The sequence below is a fragment of the Martes martes genome (genome assembly GCF_963455335.1).
Source record: "Martes martes genome assembly, chromosome: 4".
Classification (NCBI taxonomy): Eukaryota; Metazoa; Chordata; class Mammalia; order Carnivora; family Mustelidae; genus Martes; species Martes martes.
The window spans coordinates 105841614-105861939 of record NC_137891.1 but is presented as its reverse complement, the minus strand read 5'-3'; the positions used below and the strand labels follow the sequence as shown (position 1 = coordinate 105861939).

At 38.2% G+C, this 20326-nt stretch overlaps 1 protein-coding gene across 1 annotated transcript; it reads right to left on the bottom strand.

Annotated features, from left to right (window-relative positions):
- Positions 1 to 2263: 2263 nt before the first annotated feature.
- On the bottom strand, positions 2264 to 3863 carry LOC308341843 (hsc70-interacting protein-like). The gene has a single exon (XM_080801881.1). It carries the CDS (start codon positions 3777 to 3779, stop codon positions 2670 to 2672), a length of 1110 nt encoding a protein of 369 aa, XP_080658007.1. The 5' UTR covers positions 3780 to 3863; the 3' UTR covers positions 2264 to 2669.
- Between the last annotated feature and the right edge of the window lie 16463 nt (positions 3864 to 20326).

Here is a 20326-nt window from a genome sequence, read left to right as displayed (position 1 = left end):
GTCAATATATGCAAATATATGCTTATTTAAATGGGATATTTGGCAGGACTTAGGGAACCCCATTTAGCTGCTACTAAGGAAGTTATCCCCCAAGAATACAAACTAGAATAAAATTGTTCCAAAGTCTGATTAATTTTTTTGTGGTCTGCATAGAGCTGCCTGCTCATTTATCCAATTCCCCAAGCTGGGTCTCCTCTGTGGTCCTTTCTTCATTTTTGCAAAGATCACACAGCAAACATGCTCAGACTCATCCCTTTTATTCAAGCACACAGCCACAATGGCTCGCTCAGGCTTTGTGGTCCCTGGTGTGGAGGCAGATGCTGTAGCTCCTTTCATGCTGAAACTTTTCATGTTTGGAGTTGAGTGATTTTTTAACTTGAAGTGAGTTCTGTGGATTAAAGGAGGTAGTTGACTTTGCAAACTAGACTTATCTTAGAGTAGGAGACCAAAAGTGGCAGCAATTTCCTTGCAATCTTTTTCTGCAGAGAAAATGCCTTGAAAATACTAAAGGCAAACTCAGTAGTTTAGACAATTGGATATGAACATGAGTAAATCAGAACAAACGGAAAGAGAAATTCTTATAAAAGGAACAATAAATATGGGTCTGATAAAGATGATGATGACAATAAATATTACTTACAATGCCTCTACTTACTATAATAAATACTGCTTATTATATGGCAGATAAAGTTCTAAATGCTTTCATATATATTAAATAATGTTGTATTTTGTAAAAAACCACATAATGTTCTTCATTATGAACAGAATAAATCCAAAATCCTTAGCATGTAGATCAATATTCCTCTGCATACATTTTTAGTATTTTTATTATTCTCTTGCCTATACCATATGGCCAGACATTTGGGCAAGTTGCTATTTTTAAAAAGCTGTCTATTATCTTCATTGGGGCAGACATTGCTTAGGTATTTCAAAATGAAAAACCAGAAACTACTTTTTATTTTTGAGGAGATTACTGTCTAGTTGGGGAAATAACTCCCTGCTACTTCTAGACCCTATAAACTCAACTGGAAGCAACGGAGGTTGATAAGACCTATGTGGTAAGCTCAAATAGTTAACTAGTGAATCAGAGCAACTCTATTGTATATTTTGATCTTTCCATTCAAATCATAGCTTCTACTTATTACTTGAATGCTATCCAAGGTACTATTAAATAGAAGAATACACATTAAAAATATTAGTTTTTTAATGCTTATTTATATGTAAGGAAACAGGAATAAGCACATATGGAGAAGCTCTTCCAAAAGTAGATGGAAACCAGGATTGAATATTTGCATAAAAGAAAGGAGAACTACCAGAATGAAAATACAGTTTTTTAAAAAAAGGGATATTGGAAAAAGTCTCGATGAATGGAGACCGAGAAAAGACCCTTTGATTAATAAAGAAATCATCAAGAAAGCATTTTATTAGATTAGTAGTAATAGAAGACAGATTTCTAATAACTACCTAGGAAATGAATAAGCAGGTTCTAGGATGTAGTCATTTCAGTAGTTTCACTGAATGGAATTGGCCATTTGCAGCTTCAGGAGCAGTAGAGGGTTGTGATGTCCAGACTTCAGAATCACCATCAGTTACCTGTGTTATCCACAGGAGGATCAAAAGGCTCTGTTTATATTAGTGTTTCTATATGAAACACTTGCATTTTTAAAATTAAGAAATTTTAATATTGTGAAGACACTGGTCAAAGGATAGAGTACATTTTTAAGGAAATGAACCCTACTGGACGTTTCAAATCATTTTGGTAATCCAAAGCCTTTGGGGCTATGCAAGAGCTTGAAGCGGGCTATAGAAAACAGAGACGAAATGGTGGGATTATTTTAAAGGACAATTTTGGCTCCTTTGTCATGGGTTAATACACTGATTTTCAGTTACAAATACCATTTATTATTTTTTTTTCCCCTATGTGGAAATAATGCAAAACATTTATTAATTTCTATATCAGACAAGAACACAGCTAAGTAATCCAAGTCTACTGCAGCATTATAAGAATCATCCCTTCACCACAGTGTAAGATTTAAATGCATCTGCACAAGGGTGCACACTATATAAAAGGAGTAAGGTTGCTGCTGCCCTGCCAAGCACTTCGGGTCCCTACCCAGGTCCGACTGCAATACTGGTGGTCCCAATGGTTCTATCAAAATAAATTGTGTTTAAAAAATAAAGCATTAAAAAGACAAGTCAAAATGCCTCAGAAACCGTATCTCCAACTCAAACTTCATCTATTTTAATGTATTATTTACCTCCCACTAATAAACCTTTATTTCACTCGTTACAACTGAGCAATTAATCTTCCACACTGAAATATCTTCCTTGCCCAATTAATCCAAAGGAAAAAAACTGAAATGATTAGTAAAGAAAAATGTAGGGACTAACACACCCTTTTAATATGTTTTTAAATATTTTTAAGGTTTAAAAAGTGTTTAAAGTTTGTAGTTCCTAACAGAAAAACATTATCTGAATGAATACCCTAATGGCAAACCATTGTAGAATGTTTCAGTTGCATGGGGAGCAGAGGGGTAGGGATTCTCTTCACAGCACCCCAGCTTTCTTCATGAGAAGGTCGGAGGTACACTGGTTTATATTATTGCGACATCCATTAGGTGATCGAAGTTGCTTTTCCTTCAGCAAGGGCTTTATTTGTCAGAAGGGCATTATGCTTGACCTCCAAATTTGGCTGACAATTTACTGATGAGATTCATAACCTTTGGGTTGCTCTGATATTTTGACATATTCGCTGGGTTCTGGGCCACATCCTGGAAGGCCACCATAACTTCTGGATCCTGCATGGCTGCAAGAACTTCCGGATCACTAAGAATTTCATTGAGCCCAGGCATTCCTGCCATTCCAGGCATCCCCCCTGCCATTCCAGGCATTCCTCCAGGAAAATTACCAGGCATTCCCCCAGGAAAGCCACCTGGGAAAGAGCCATACTGAGCTCCTGATTGTCGTCTGGCTTCTTCCTCCCTCTGGGCTCTCTCATGTTCTTCCCGAGCCTTCTTAACACTTTCTATTCTTTCTTTGATCTCTCGCTCTTCACGTTTTCGCTCATATTTTCTCCGATGTTCAGCAATTTTCTGGGCCCTCGGTTGAACTTCTTTCAGCATTGCACTAGCATCTTCATCATAATCCAGTTTACAAGCAAGGGCAAGATCATGTGCTGCTTCTTCCCAATGGCCCAGAAGTCTATGTGCTTTCCCGCGCCACTTATAAGGCTGAGCTGAATCAGGATTTATTTCAATAGCTCTGTCACAGTCTCGAATGGCAGCATTTGGCTTCTGTAATTTGATGAAGACACTGGCTCTCTTGGCATACAGAATGGCCAAGCGAGGATTTAGTTTGATGGCATCTGTGAACAAGTCAATGGCTTTCTGTAGTTCACCATCATTTAGGGCATCAATGGCAGCCACTTTTTTATCATTTGCCTGATCCATCATTTCCTCGGTTATCTCTACATTTTCATCTCCCATTTCTTGAGGGGCATCAGTATCTGGTTCAATCACACCTTCATTGTCAATTTCTAGATCACTTTCCTCACTTGATGGTTCATCTGTCTTTATGTTTTCCTCCGCCTTCTTACTATCTGGTTTTTCTTCCTTGATACTGTCTTCTGATTTAGTTTTATGAGTGGCAGGTGGTATTTTACCCCCCATGCTCTCCACCCACTCCCGCAGGAAACGCATTTCCTCGGTGTGCAGAACGCTCGGATCCTGCTTACACATTTTCACGAATGCCCGAAGCTCGCTCACTTTGCGGGGGTCCATGGTCCAGAGACAGTGGCAGGCGGCAGGCGCGGCTGAGGTTACGACCCGATTCCAGGCGCGGGTACTAGCTCAGCGTGATCGTGTAGAAGGCCAAATACCATTTATTATTAATAAGAAAGTGTTCCCTCTCAATTCTTTTTTTTTATTTTAAAGATTTTATTTATTTGAGAGAGAGAGAGAATGAGAGAGAATGGGGGTGGGGAGCAGAGAGGACTCCGTGCTGAGACCATGACCGGAGCTGAAATCAAGAGTCGGGCACTTGGGGCGCCTGGGTGGCTCAGTGGGTTAAAGCCTCTGCCTTCAGCTCGGGTCGTGATCCCAGGGTCCTGGAATCGAGCCCTGCATCGGGCTCTCTGCTCAGCAGGGAGCCTGCTTCCTTTCCTCTCTCTGCCTGCCTCTCTGCCTACCTGTGATCTCTGTCTGTCAAATAAATAAAATAAAAATCTAAAAAAAAAAAAAAAAGAGTCGGGCACTTAATTGACTGAACCACCCAGGCTTAAAGAATATCATAACACTAATACTTTTTTACTTACTAAACATAGAATATTCAGGTTTCAGACAATATCAGGTCTCTAACTGGGGCCTCTTTGCTCTATTTAAGCATTGTTTGATTTATAGCAGAGTTAGCATAATAGCTACATATTTCTTTTTCCTTTATTCTTTCAATTTTGATAGGAATAAATTAAAATTTAATTCATACAATGTTTTTAGTATTCGGTTTAGCTTTGTATTTTAAAATTTGGGAGGGGAGTTTTAATGGGCATGTTTGGATATTAGTGAAGAAAAGTTGGATTTTGAGATTTCTAAATAACTGAGAAAAAAAAGTAGGCAGTGTCACACAATACTTAGACAATTATTACATTTTTCTTAAGCTTTCAAAGATTTTTGTATTACTACTTAGTAGGATTCATGAAATTTTTCACATTATTAGGGCATGTAATCTAACAACAACTTCCAGCTTTGGGGATTTGAGGGAGTTATAACTTTTTTTCAAAGTTAGGAAACTGATATAGCATTATCAAGGCATTATTTTGGCAAAACAAGTGGATTGCTGATATTTCTATTTAACTCAGAATTATCTACCTTCTCTCTGGTAACCTGTACCCTGATTTTCTTAGGGGGTCATCTCTTTCTTTGATTACTCCATTTATTTTTTCTTTCCTTCTTTCTTTCTTTCTTTCTTTCTTTCTTTCTTTCTGTCTTTTTCTTTCTTTCTTTTTTTTTTTTTTTTTAAAGATTTATTTATTTAATTGTTATTCCAGAGAGAGAGAAAACACTAGAGGGGAGAGGTTCAGAGGGAGAAGCTCCCTGCTGGGCAGGGAGCCCAATGTGGGACTTGATCCCAGGTCCCTGGGATCATGACCTGAGCCAAAGGCAGATGCTTAGCAGACTAAGCCACCCAGGTGCCCTACTTTATTTTTTTCTGAGGATCTGACTCTACCTCTGGGCTTATGAATGAACAATTAGACCATTGTGTCCTCTGGTTAAAATGATTGGTTCAGGGTTAGTCATGTGACTTGAGCATGCCCAGTAGGACTTTTCTTAGGAAGGTCATAAGTTTTCTTCCTACTGGTAGGGTTAACAATAAGGATTATGTAAGCATGAATCATCATCATCATCTTCTTCTTCTTCTAAGATTTATTTATTTATCTGAGTGAGAGAGACAGCATGAGCACACACAAGCAGGAGGAGGGGCAGAGAGAGAGGGAGGAAATCCTTAAGTAGACTCCCCACTGAGTGCAGACCCCCCCTTCAGGGGGTGTTCCATACCAGGACCCTGAGAAAATGACCTGAGCTGAAATCAAGTTGAGTGCTTAACTGACTGAGCCACCAAGAGCCCTGAGCGTGAATCCTCTGAGGCTTCCCTGTGAAATCTGAGAATACAGTCTTTAAAAAAACAAAGCAGAACCCAAAGATGGAAAGGGAAATGAGTCCTGATAACATCAGTTGAATCCTGGATCCAGCTACATCTGAACCTATGATCATGGATTTTTTTTATGTGTATATATATATATATATATTTTTTTTTTTTTTCTTTCTCCATGTGCCAGTAAATTCTCTGTTCAGCTTAAACTAGTTTAAGTTGGATTTTAGATGTGTGCAACAGAGGGAGTTCAAATAGGAAGAAAGACCATTTAGAACCATTTTTATCCCCATCATTTAATTTTTAAAAACTTTTTCACACAAAGATAGGACAGATAAAAGGCAATCCTTTAAAATAATAATTATTTACTTTCATAAGATTATTGCCCCTTAATATTTTTATTTCTCCACAGACAAGTGAAAATCTTACCACAGGGCACTAGGAATGGCTTGTCCAGTAGGAGAGTAACAGATCTGAAACTCAAAAGAGAAGGTTTAGGTTTCAGTTTTGCAAGTAAGTAAGTATTGTATTTTATCAGGGAGTTACTTAAATTATCTACATTTTGACCCCTCATTTTTAAACTGTATAGCTACCCCGTATGCTATTTATGAGGAGAAAAGAAGGCTAATTTGTATAAATATGTTCCAAAGTTTCAAATCACCATAGTGCACAGTTTTTACTTACCTATTATTATGACTTGTGAACTGGACAAGTCTTAATTTAATCTCTAGTGATTCTGGAAAATCAAGCTGTGCCTCTGCATTCACACAGAATTTTTCAAATATTAAAACACGCGTAGCAGTCACTACAATATACGGTTTCAATTTTTTGCTAATGTTTTGGGTACAATTTTATTTTGATGTTATAAAATAAACATGCATTGAGAATGTTAGAGTTAAATGAAATAAAATGATATTTTCCAAGAATGCTCACATTGTGTGAAGAAATGAACATCTGTTTTATAGGCTAATTATGTGATGTAGAAGGCTTTTTGTTGTTCATAGCTATGTTTTGAAGGATTGGTCAACGAGCCATATCATAAACACTGTTAAAATGGGGTTTTGGTGCATGAATAAATCAAATTCTGTTCTCTGTTCTCAGCAGATCTCTTAAAAGGACTTGTTTTTATTTTCTAATATTCTTATCTATTTATTTGACACAGAGAGAGAGCACAAGCAGGGGGAGTGGCAGGCAGAGGAAGAGGGAGAAACAGACTCCCTGCTGGGCAGACAGCCCAATGAGGGACTTGATCCCAGGACCCTGGGATCATAACCTGAGCCAAAGGCAGACACTTAACTGACTGAGCCACCCAGGTGCCCCTAAAACAACTTGTTTTTAAGTGCATTTTGTAATCAGAGTAAAACAAATGATTTTAAATAATTATAACAGATACAAAGTCTGAGTTAGTGAAGTCCAGTGCTTCTTTACCAGGTGACTGTTTTCTTTGGTTTTGTTATTTATGAGGTTCTGGACAATAAACAGTTTCCGTGAATTTGGGGCCAGTGAAGAGAGATGCAGTGTGTTTCTGTGAAAGAAAACCTGCTTCATAGTGGAGGATTGCATCACGTCCAATCACATTTGGCAGAAGAAAGAGGAAAAATAGGAAAACACAGAAAGCAATCACTGAGACTGCTCTTGAGGCCCCCGAAACTCCTCCTCCCAGGATCAGCACCGGGGGTCAGTTACATTGTCCCTTTCCGGCAGCTTGCCTTTCAGATGACTGTTCCTCCTTCTCCTCTCAGTTTGCCTTTGAAGTTTCCTTTTGCAGGGACCAGAGGTAATGGGCCATTTTGCACAGTTACAGGAGCGAAGTGAAAGCAGCATTTTTCCTTCAGAAAGCTACTGAAATGTCACCTGCAGTGAACATATGTTTGGCAACAACAAGGTCATGTACTCAGCCATTTAAACAGTTTGATCCAAACAAAAGAGGCCCAGATTTTTGGAAGGGCTACAACTTTACTGGAGGTATTATGACTTGGCCCAAATATGTCACACCTTTTTTTAGAATGGCGATCTGGTGGGCACTATTTTGATATTTTTCTGAATTAGGGCTGATCCACTAATTCTACCTGCGCTGAATATCTTTTGTCTCTGTTTCTTTGCTAGATAACATGGATTTAGCTGCTTTTTAGCTTCTGTGATAAATAATGTGGTAGGGAAAGCACATAGACTCTGAAGCCAGACTGTCTTGAGGTTCAAGTCCTGGTTCTGTCACTAGTTAGCTGTATGACTTTGGGAATCTAACCTAATCTCCCTGTGCCTCAGTTTCCTGACATGTAAAATGGGGGCAAAGTTTGGTTGTGAGGATTAAATAAATTGACATATGTGTAAATGCCTAGCATGTTGTAAGCCCTCTATCAATGTAATTATTATTATTTTAAATTATGATTAAACTTCGATACTTTACTCAATCCTTTTTTTTTTTTTTTTTTTTTTTTGGCTGATCCAGAAAAAATCACGATGTTGCAAAATTGATTCAGGAATATTTATTGGCTACATACACATAAATATGTAAAGTCCTTATCATTGTGATATGTGCTGTTGAAGATAGTTAGTTCTTGAATTTCTGTGGTGATGTTTGACTTAGGGATATGTGTGACACAGAGTAAATATTGGCAGTTTTTAAGAGACCTTTGCAATTTGTTTTGACTAAATCAGTTAAGCAAGCAAAACATTTTTAGCACTTGATGCTTTATTAAAGGCACTGGGCAAGGCATTGGAAGGTCAGAGAAATAAGTTGGAGTCCTTTTGGGTTAATTGAAACTCCTTGAATCTTAGGCTCTCATTTCTGTGCATTAGGCTTAACATAAGGACATCTGAAGACAATGCCTGACACATAGTAAACATTTGTTGAATAACTCCTATAAATTTACAAATCAATTTCACATACACCATCTCATCCAGAATTTCTCCAGCTTGGCACTATTAACTCTTCTGGGCCAGATAATTCTTTGTTGTGGAGGATGGTCCTGGGCATATAGCATGTTTAGGAGAATCCCTGGTCTCTGTCTACCCTCCCCCTTAGTTGTGATAACCCAAAATATCTCCAGGCCTCGGAAAACATCCTCTGGGGGTCAAAATTAACTTCATTCGAGAACCACTGATTCTCATTTTATCCTCAGACTTTCTTGTGAGAGTGATGGCCATATCAGGTTTCTAGTTTACAGCTGAGAAATTGAAATTTTGGTGTTTAAGTGACTTATGCAGTGTCCTTTGGCTGTGTCCTGTAGAGCTAGTACTTGAACTTGGCAGGGGTTTTGACTGAATCTTATGTCCTTCTGACTTAAATGACCACACATAGCATAAAGGTAAATTCAATTGAAGCAAGCAGAGTTTCCATGACTCAGTAGCTCGCAAAGGCCGCTCGGCTGATTCAGCTGGGCTTTTTGGAGTCGTGACCACACAGCAACTCTTCAGCTGTGTTTCCATTCTCAGGGTCATCTTTGGAAAGAATAATGAATGGCCACGGTATCGTTTCTGGGGATACTCCCAAAGGGAACATTCTGTCTCCTTTTCTACATCTGTCTACTAGCGTCCTTAAGTTTTTTCTTGGTGATGGACACACCTTGTTGGTATAGAAGTACATTCTGGTTTTATTTATATTTGTGATAGTCTAATTTTCTTTCCTTTCTCTTAGGGAACAAAATATTCAAATCTTTCCTGGTGGGGGGCGGGGTAAGGAAAAGAGCGCCTGCTCCCTAGAGTCTGGTCTAAATCACTTGTGCATACCAGCCTGTGAAATACAATTGCTGTGGCTTCCAGGAGGCTTTACAGACACAAGAGATCTAAATTTTACAGAACTGCGAAAATAAATTAGGCCTTCTCCAGATGATGCTCCCTGAACGATAAATCTCCTCTGCAGTTTCAAATTCTATCTAAACAACTTGGCATTAAAATTCATTCACTCAGATAAGCTGGGCTAGAGCAGGTGTAAGCAATGATCACGATTCATATAAAGAGGCCAGAGAGAAAGAGATAAAGTAGAAACAACAGACACGGAATGACAAAGCTGAAGAGTTAGAGGACACCATGAAAATGAATGCGTAAGAATGATTTATATGAAGAATTTGTTTAGAAGAGAAAGAAAGATGAGAACTCTCAGTTTTTAAAATCTGATCTCTTTATATGCATCCCAGTGAACTTAAAGGCACTCAAGACAGATTTTAGCTAAGAGAGTGGACTCTGACACAAGATAATTCAACAGAGGTTTATCATTATTTCCAAAGTTATTAACAGCAGCATCAATAAAACATTCATTCAAGACATCAATACCAAAATCAAGGTACTTAAAGCAAAAATGGCACTCAAAGCATTGAAACCGAGGCTTTAACATGAATATAACTCTGAACTTAGACCAACAGTTCTTGGTTTTTAGCTTAACTTGAATCATATGGAGGGCTTGAATCTAGTCTGTTCATAAGCCTCCACCTGGAATTTCTGGTGGTGTGAGGACTGCAGGATTTGCCTTTATGACAAGCTTTCCTGTGAAGTAGATGACAAGAGTCCGTACTTTGTGAACCAAGGGCTTAGATCATCATTGGACCTTGTTTTCCTTGGGCATTTAATGTGACTGAGGACTGTGTACCCCAGTATTTATGTGTGAGAAGTCTTTTAAAAGTATAAATTAAAAGTAAAATCCTTTTAGCTGCAGTCTAGGATTGTTCCACTGATTTGGCTTATTTTATTGGGAACATAATCAGATTATTCTAGCACACCAAGATAATCATTGCTAAATTCCTGTGTCTTCCTGATTATTTTTTCTTATCAAAAAATGGATATAAATTTTACTTATTTTTGAGGGACAGAATATTGGCGCTCAGACCTTTTAAGATGGCTCATCTCTGGCTACGCTTTCCATTTGCTTTCTGACTGCTTTTGACAGAAAATGGGAAACACTCTTGTAACAGACAAATCATGGAAATAACCCTTTCACAGATTATTGATAATCCATTTTTCAACTTCTCAAAATTCTAGATCACCAGTAAGTACTATCCCTCTATGTAGTGTTATCTTTTATACTCCCATACTAACTTACAAGCCCACTTTATAAATGACCCATGGAGACCCTTAATTTAGAGAGTGACACACCTGAATTATATAGATTTCTAAAAGCTAAAAATGTTATTAATTTAAAAGGAATGATGATTTGAGTATTTTACAATCTATTTCTCAATCCTTTATGTAGTTACATAAACAAGAAGAGACACTTCAGACATCTGGGAAGTCAAATTATTATTCACAAATTTGGAGGGATCTTCTACATGTTTCAACAAACATATTGAGTCATGCTATATTCTAGGCACTATGCCAATTGCTGGGGAAACATTTTTAAATGAATAATTGATCCTAGTTTTTAAGAAGCTTACAATATATGAGGAAGACAGCTTACAAATCACTAATTATGTATAGCAAGTAACAAGTGAAAGCCGCTGCAATGGGAATATGTACAAAATAGAATGAGAACAGATAAAAGAGGGTGAAAAATACAGTGTAAATGGGAAACTGTTATTAGAAAAAAATACCTCATCAGTTACCAAACAAGCCTCCAAAACTACTTAGGTTATTTATAAACATAAAGACTATTATCGTTGATGGGGCTAAGCAGCACATATAAGAAACTGCCAGGAATTTTGAGATTCTTGCTTTGCAAAGTCTTAAGTTCCAAATAATATATTCATATTTTATTGCCATATTTTTCTGTACATCCTTACATACTTCAGAATGGTTCTAAATGGTTCATTGCATTTGAAATAATGACCATTTACTGATGAGTAAAAGAAGTCTATCCTGATACTATAATTTATCATTATGTTTTACTGTTATTCCTCAAACACATATATTGAAGTGCTTGTAATATTTTAATCACAGGTATTTTTGAATCTGGATTTAATAATATAAATAAATAAAAAATAATAAAATATAATACTATATAATAAAATATTTAAAATATAAATATATAGGTATATAAATAAAAATATAAAAGTATTAAATATTAAAAATAATAAATAATAAAAATAATAAAAAATTGCAGAGGAAAGAGGTTATATAGTGTCACTGAATGTCAGATCTAGGACCCAGTTTCAGATCTCTTGATTTATAATATGAATGAAATTTCTGCTATATGATATTGTTTCCTTTTGGAAGCTAAAAATGAGTGTATTTTGAACCTACTAAAGGAGGAATAGGCCTCAGATGAGGAGTTTTTAGGCTTGGAGTGGCATTTGTGCTGGGTGAGTCTGGGTAAGGGTACACTGAAAAGTGGAACTTTAGTAAAGTTGAACAGTGAACCGCAGAATTAACCTCATTTTAAGAAAGTAAAGATTTTTTTTTTTAAAGATTTTATTTATTTATTTGACAGAGATCACAAGTAGGCAGAGAGGCAAGCAGAGAGAGGGGAAGAGAAGCAGGTTCCCTGCTGAGCAGAGAGCCCGATGCAGGGCTTGATCCCAGGACCCTGGGATCATGACCTGAGCTGAAGGCAGAGGCTCTAAGCCACTGAGCCACCCAGGTGCCCCAAGAAAGTAAAGATTTTTGGAAATATTTTATTTATTTGAGAGCGAGAGTGATAGAGAGAGAAAGCATGAGCAGGGGGAACAGCAGAGGGAAAAGCAGGCTCCCCACTGAGCAGGTAGCCTGATTTGGGGCTCAATCCCTGGACTCTGGGATCATGACTTGAGCTGATGGCAGATGCTAAACTAAATGAGCCGCTCAGGTACCCTAATGAAACAAAGATTTAAAATTTCTTTTACATGAATATATATGTCATGTCCTTCCTGATCAGGGTCATCCCTGTGTGTGTGGCTTCCTGGACATAGCAATAGGTCTTTCCTTCTATTTTATTAACAAAAATGGGAAATTACTTGTTATTGATTGAATTATACCTCTCAAAATTCATAGTTAAAGCCTTCACCTCCAATGTATATGGGGATGGGGTCTTGAAGGTTAAATGAGGTCCCAAGGGTTGGGCCCTAATCTGAAAAGACTGATGTTCTTATAAGGAGAGGAAGAGACATCAGATATCTCTGTTTGCAGGTAGACAAAAGTCTATGTGGGAACTCAGTAAGACAGCAGCCATTTGCAAGCCAAGGAGAGAGGCATCACTAAAACAGAAACCTGTTCACACCTTGTTCTTGGACTCCTAGCCTCCAGAGCAGTGGGAAAATAAATTTCTGTTGTTTAAGCCACCCAATCTGTGCTATTCTATTATGGCAGCTGGGGCTTGTACCTTACTTAACAATGAGAAATAGCATAACTTGGGGTGCCTGCTGGCTCAGTTGGTTAGGTGTCTAACTCTTGATTTTGGCTCCGGTCGTGATCTTGGGGTTGTGAACCCCACATCAGGCTTTGCACTGGGTATGGAGCCTGCTTAAGATTCTTTCTCTCCCTGTCTGCCTACCCCATATGTGTGTGCTTTCTCTCTCTCTTTCTCCTCCCCTCTCTCTCCCTCCCTCCTTCCTTCTCCCTCTCTCTCTTAAAAAAAAAAAAGTATCTTGATTCTATCCCTTTGACCTTATTGATCTCCAAATCTATACATTATGTGATTAGATGAGACTGGAAGGTACTTTTTTCCAAATGGATTGCTCTAAAAATGTTATTTTTGAAAGGACTTAAAGGCTCATTGTTTGAAAGGTTAGAAAGCAGTGGTAAGAAAAACTACCTGGTGACAGGGATGGGATGATTCTATATAGTGATTTAATATGATGATGGGCTTTTTGCCCTTGAAGATGTCTAAATATTCATCTGTTGGATAATGACTACTTCCTGGTATATTTTTACTTTGTTTGCTCAGTACACTTCTTAAATTCATGTATGGCATGTACTGTGACTAATGCAAACAGAGCAGCCATCAGATCCATTTCATTAAGAGAAGATTAGGTGGAGATTCTGAAAATTTCCCATGAAACTTTGATGCACCATTCATTCCTTAATTAAAAGCAAACAGTGTTGCTTTCTGGGATTAGACCTCCTAATTATATAAAGAAAAAAAAAAAGAGAGAATATGTTGATAAAGAGTGTTTGAGTAAAAACAAAAGAAAAACAACCAAACTTTGCCCCAAATGAATGTCATTCCAGAACATGTGAGGCAAGAATGAAAATCAAGAATATTTTTTAGGGGCGCCTGGGTGGCTCAGTGGGTTAAGCCTCTGCCTTCGGCTCAGGTCATGATCTCAGGGTCCTGGGATCGAGCCCCGCATAGGGCTCTCTGCTCAGCGGGGAGCCTGCTTCCTCCTCTCTCTCTCTGCCTGCCTCTCTGCCTACTTGTGATCTCTGTCTGTCGAATAAATAAATAAAAAAAAAAAAAAAAAGAATATTTTTTAATAATCTGTGGTTCAACTCCCCCTCCGATTTGCTCCAATCCACTTTTCCTTTCCTTCTCCTAGTAGAATGGGGAGATGAACCATGAGAGACTGTGGACTCTGAGAAACAAACTGAGGATTTTAGAGGGGAGGGGGTTGGGGGGATGGGTGAGCCTGGTGGTGGGTATTAAGGAGGGCACATATTGCATGGAGCACTGAAACAATGAATCTTGGGACACTGCATCAAAAACTAGTGATGTGGGGCACCTGGGTGGCTCAGTGGGTTAAGCCTCTGCCTTGAGCTCAGGTCATAGTCTCAGGGTCCTAGGATCGGGCCCCGCATCGGGATCTCTGCTTGGCGGGGAGCCTTGCTTCCCTCTCTCTCTCTGCCTGTCTCTCTGCCTACTCAAATAAATAAATAAAATCTTAAAAAAAAAAAACAAAACCCTAATGATGTATTTTACGGTGACTGATATAACACAATTAAAAAAAAAAAAACCTGATGGTGGGGAAATCCGTGGTTCAGATTCTTCTAACCCCTGAAGAATAAAAATCACTGATGGTCCAGCCAACAGGCAGGAGTTGAGCTGATAAGTTGACCTAGGGAAAAGTGCCGAGGGTGAGATATTCTCGTTTCAGACTCTAGAGAACAATTTGCCTGAGATTTCCGGGTTTCTTCTGACCTCACTGCTAACTTGCTGTGTAACCACAGGCTAAGTGAGTTAATCTTTCTGTGGCTTCATTTGTGCCTTTGTCAAATGGAAATAATAACACCTACTTCATGGGAGTGTTTGGAAGTTTAATTAAATTAGTGCTTTCAGCTTCTTAAATGAAAGTTGCTATAGAAATGCAAAGCGCAATTATGGAAGTCATTTTTTTTCCTTTTCTTGTAGGGAACATGATGATTGAAACACATTTATTTTAATTGGAAACTTGACTAATTGCCTAAAGAAACCTTTCCTCATGGCATGTAATACATGTGACAATAGGTCAAACCTCTTTATAATAAATTGGATCATAATTTAATTCTTAATTTGACAAAAAAATCTAATCTGTGTTAAAAACCAGTTATTTCAGAAATCATTCAACATGTAAAAATTCTTCTATTTTGAAGTAATAACAGTGAAATCTAACTTACGGTCTGGTCTAGGAATGTGGGGTCTCCCACACCACTATTTATAGGGTTGATTGAATTTGCCAGCAATTTTTCTGTCGAATTGATTAGTTTTTGCTTTCTGGCTTAAACAAACAGAAAACCAGTGCTGTTTAAGAAAGGAGAGTGTCAACTATTTGAAGAGTGGAAATTTCCACCAGAAAAAACAATTTGATATACAGTCTTGTCTGGGGTATGTCCATGTGAGCAAGTGGCTCACTGGTAGAAAAGAGGTCAAGGAATTGAGAGGCTCTGGTATTGGATAATTCTAGAGTGGTAATATTAGAGAGAGTGATGATGAGCCAGGGTGCAAAATTCTGAAAACAAGGAGTGGGATCTGAGCGTCCACAGATGATTCTATAAAGAAGGGTAATGAGTGGTGAGGTCTGATGACAAGAGATTAAAAACTGAGTTATGGCCCCATTAGGGGCCATTAGGATCAATGGCAAATGAGTAGTAATTAAGAGCGGAGAGTATCCATACTCACCTCCACACTCGGGCATTTGAGGGTCTCTGGGAGAGGAAATAGCCTTCTTCTTCTTCTTTTTTTTTTTTTTTTTTAAGATTTTTTATTTATTTGGGACGCCTGGGTGGCTCAGTTGATTAAGCCGCTGCCTTTGGCTCAGGTCATGATCCCAGAGTTCTGGGATCGAGTCCCGCATCAGGCTCCTTGCTCGACAGGGAGCCTGCTTCTCTCGCTGCCTCTGCCTGGCTCTCTTCCTACTTGTGTGTACTCTCTCTCTCTCTGAAAAATAAATAAATAAAATCTTAAAAAAAAAAAAGATTTTTTATTTATTTGACAGAGATCACACATAGTCAGAGAGGCAGGCAGAGAGAAAGGGAAGCAGGCTCCCTGCTGAGCAGAGAGCCCAATGTGGGGCTCGATCCCAGGACCCTGGGACCATGACCTGAGCTGAAAGCAGAGGCTTTAACCCACTGAGCCACCCAGGCACCCCGGAAATAACCCTCTTTTGAAAGGAGCAGTTGTGTGCTTCGGGGAGAGCTAAGTTTCCATGAGACTCAGCAGAGGTTCTCAGCTGAGAGCACTGTCATATACTAGAATCTTCTTTGGAACTTTAAAATCAATACGACTGCTGGGCCTCATTTCCAGATCAATTAAATCAAAATCTATGGGGATAGATCCCAGAGAACAGAATGAAAAATCAAACAAAACCCCAAATACTTCTCTAAAGTATTGAGCTGGGTTTACGAACTAGGACTGGAGGCAGGTTTCGGTTAGATTAAGAAGGGGGATGGCACATGGAGAGGAGATAGGGGAAAGGTAGGGGATTCTGCTTAGATGGACTTTGACTTCTAGAGGACACTCAGTGGGAGTGAGAAGTCTGAAAGTCCTGGGATTCCTAAACCATATTGATGACCACAGGCTGTGAACGTTGGGCAGTGGGGTGGGCAGGCAGGTAGTCCTTGCCGAGTGTATGCCGAGTAGTCTGGCTTCCCTTTGACTCTTCACGAGTAGGCACAAGGATAATAGGGGAGAGAAGAAGTTTATTCTTAGCAAGCAAAGCCCTTTTTTACCACTGTCAGTGGGACTAGTGATGAGTATAAACACAGTCCAGACCATCATTTTATTTACTTTGCTTTATTTCTAATTTTTTTTGGATATATATCCAAATATCAGCCTTGTTGTCTATCTCTGTTTTCTTTAAATTAGCATTGATTAATATGCCTTATAAACATTGTGAATTCTTGTTTCATGGTCATTTTTGAGGCTTAGAAATCCTGTGTCTCATGCAGGTGAACTCCTTAGGCTTTGATGAATGAAGATTCAGTAGTAGCCAGTTTATGGATGGCATTCAATAAAAGTGAAATCAGCTTGACACAGCCTGCCTGTTAATGATAGAAAGGTAGAAGCAGGTCTCTCTACAGGGGATTAAAATTCAGCTAGATTCTTCTGAGGATTAAATTCTGCAGTCTGGCCACTTGAATATCGTTAAGTTGCTGGTAATATGAGACTTTACAACTCCTGTGTCTCTGAAAGAGTAAGTTATAGAAAGGAAAATCTACATCAGTATCAACTGAAGATGCTATATGGTTTGATTTAAGAATTTGGAAAGTCAGTAAAGTGAACATAGCATTTATAGGTAGAGGGTAACTTTTGGGAACTTAACTTTTCTTATCCTCTTTTTATACCCTAGTACTTTTGTAGCATTTAGGGAAAACAGAATTTATATAGTTCTACATATATAGATATCTATATATATATAGTTCTATATATAGAACTATATATATATATATAACTGTATAACCATATATATATATAACCAGTTATATATATATATAGTTCTATATATAGAACTATGTATATATCGAACTATATAACCATATAGTTATATAGTTCAGCAAATGGCCCAGTACCTCCAATTTAATCAGAATAAATGCCTATGTCATATACACCATTGCAAATTTTTTATCTGACTGTATTCAGTGCCTTCAGACCATCACATCACTCTCACAAGGCATTTATCTTATTTATTTATTCATTTATTTATTTATATATTTTGATTGACGCATTGCGTATAGGCAAAGCTCTGCAGGATGTTCTGGGGAGACTCTAACGGCAAGTTACTTATGACTGTAACAGATGTTGCTGAGTTTTAGGGAAATGCTGACTTTATATTGTGAATCTCTATCTCTCTTAGGGAAAAATAAGGAATTTCCAAATGCCTGCTAGCTATAAGAACAGAAGGCCTAAACAGCCTAGCTATAAAAATGGAACACTAAAATTCTGACAAGTTAAAAAAAATGACGACATCCTTTTTCTTATTAGGAAGCAAATTTCTCTCTCAGTTGTTCATTATTTGGTTATGGCTCTGTAGACATGATTAAAGAAGAGGTAGAACTTTAACCCTTAATTCAAAATACTTATTATTTAAAACAAAACAAAAAGGCTGACCACAGGGGTGCCTGGGTGGCTCAGTGGGTTAAGCCTCTGCCTTTGGCTCAGGTCATGGTCTTAGGGTCCTGGGATCGAGTCCCGCATCCGGCTCTCTGCTCCATGGGGAGTCTGCTTCCCTTGCTCTCTCTGCCTGCCTCTCTGCCAACTTGTGATCTCTCTCTGTGAAATAAATAAATAAAATCTTAAAAAAAAAAAGGCTGATTGCAAAAGTGGGAATAAACACAGTCTTCCATACTATTCTTAGTCTAGCATTGTTATTAGTAGTAGGAATTTTTGTGGGAGTTGTTATAGAAAGTCTAATAAGCATAGTGTCCCACTGTTACCTCTTATAGGTAAAAACCTGAGATATTTGGGTTTGTGTTGTTGCAAACTTAAGACTTGGAATTTCTCTTAACTTGGTAAATCACTGTGTTTAAACAAATATTTGATCCTATTATAAATATAAATATAAAAAAATTGAAAGCAATTCAAAAGTTATTGAGGAAATAAGCAACTAGCATCAGATGTTGAGATATACAATCTGAAGTTTTGAGTGTGATAAATGTTGATTATTTATTTACTTATTAAAGATTTGTTTTTACTTGTTTTAGAGAGAGAGAGACAAAACATTTGCATGTGACAGCGGGGTGGGGTGGGGCGGGGAGGAGCAGAGAGAGAGGGACTAGCGGACCCTACACTGAATGCAGGCCCAGTATTGTGCCGGAGCCAAAAACAAGAGTCCAACACTTAACTGACTGAGCCACCCGGGCATCCCAAATGTTGATTTTTTTAAACAATTGATTGCTTCATTCAATCATTAACAGTTATTTATTGGGAAACCACTTTATTCCAGGCACTTACTTAAGCACTGCAGATAAAAAGAGAAGTAAGGGGCACCTGGGTTGCTCAGTGGGTTAAAGCCTCTGCCTTCGGTTCAGGTCATGATCCCAGGGTTCTGGGATCGAGCCCCACATCAGGCTCTCTGCTCAGCAGGGAGCCTGCTTCCTCCTCTCTCTCTGCCTGCCTCTTGCCTACTTGTGATCTTTGTCTGTCAAATAAATAAATAAAATCTTTAAAAGAAAAAAATGAGAAGTAAGACAACCGTGGTCCCAGCCATGATGGAGTTTACTTGCTGTTTGGCCGTGTATGAAAATTAGATAAAATAAGCAGATTCAAGGACATGAAATTGAATCTTGCAGCTGAGTCAGAAGCAGCATTTAACAAAGTACTGAACGTCTACTTCCTGTTTTTATGAAATTCAGAGAACACCTAGTCAAGTACTATGCACTGCAAAGTTCATAATAGGGCCTAAGTCTGCCTGTAAGTAATATCTGCATCCATAGTTTATTAAATAGATATGCTGTAAATACTTACTAAACAAAGGAGTGCATTGTTGCAGCTGAGAATCAACTTGTGTATAACCTAAACTTCTTGTTTTCTTATTATAAGCTTTATCTTTTTCTTTTGCCCATTTTTTTCCTCTTCCTGTCTTCATTACACCTTCTGATTTGAACTGACTTCCTCTGTTTTGGGGGAGCTGAAATATAGGGTTCCAAGAAGCTCTTACTGGGCGCTTTGAAATCAGTCTAAAGGACAGCCTAGGGAGGTTAAGGTCCTTAAGTAGGAATTTGAGTGTAGTCCACATCTGTTTATACTATAATAAATACGCTAATTTCCTTTCCTTCTGTTTCTGAGGACCATTAGAAGTTATATCATTCCTCCAGAGGAACATACCCAGTAGGAGTTCATGCAGTGAAATACTGGTGCATATATGGGGTTTATTTGAAGAGATTTTATAACATCATTAGTCAGCTTCTACAGAGGTTGGTCTAACAAAAAATCTCACACATATTTGGGAAAGTGATTAATTGGACTATATGGTCAAGGGTAAGATTTTAAGTCTGTTTGTTTTATAAACATGTGAGCTGGTACTTCTCTGAAAATCATTTCACCAATACCACTGTATACTTCTGCCGAGACAAAAACTACATGTTTCCTTGTAAATTTTTCTAACTCCTATTCTCTATTACTTTCCCCCCTTTTTTAGTTGAGGTTAACATACAATTTTACATTAGTTTCTGATGTACAACATAGTGATTTGACAGGTCTATATGTTATGCCATACTCATCACAAGTGTAGCTCCCATCTGTCACTATACAACACTATTATAATACCAACGACTGTGTTCTCTATGCTGTACCTTTTATCACTGCATCTTAGTCCGTAAGAGGAAGCCTGTGTCTCCTACTCTGCTTCACATATTTTGCCAGTTCCCCTCTCCCGCCTCTGGCAACTACTAGTTTTCTTTATTTATGGGTCTGTTTCTGCTTTTTGTT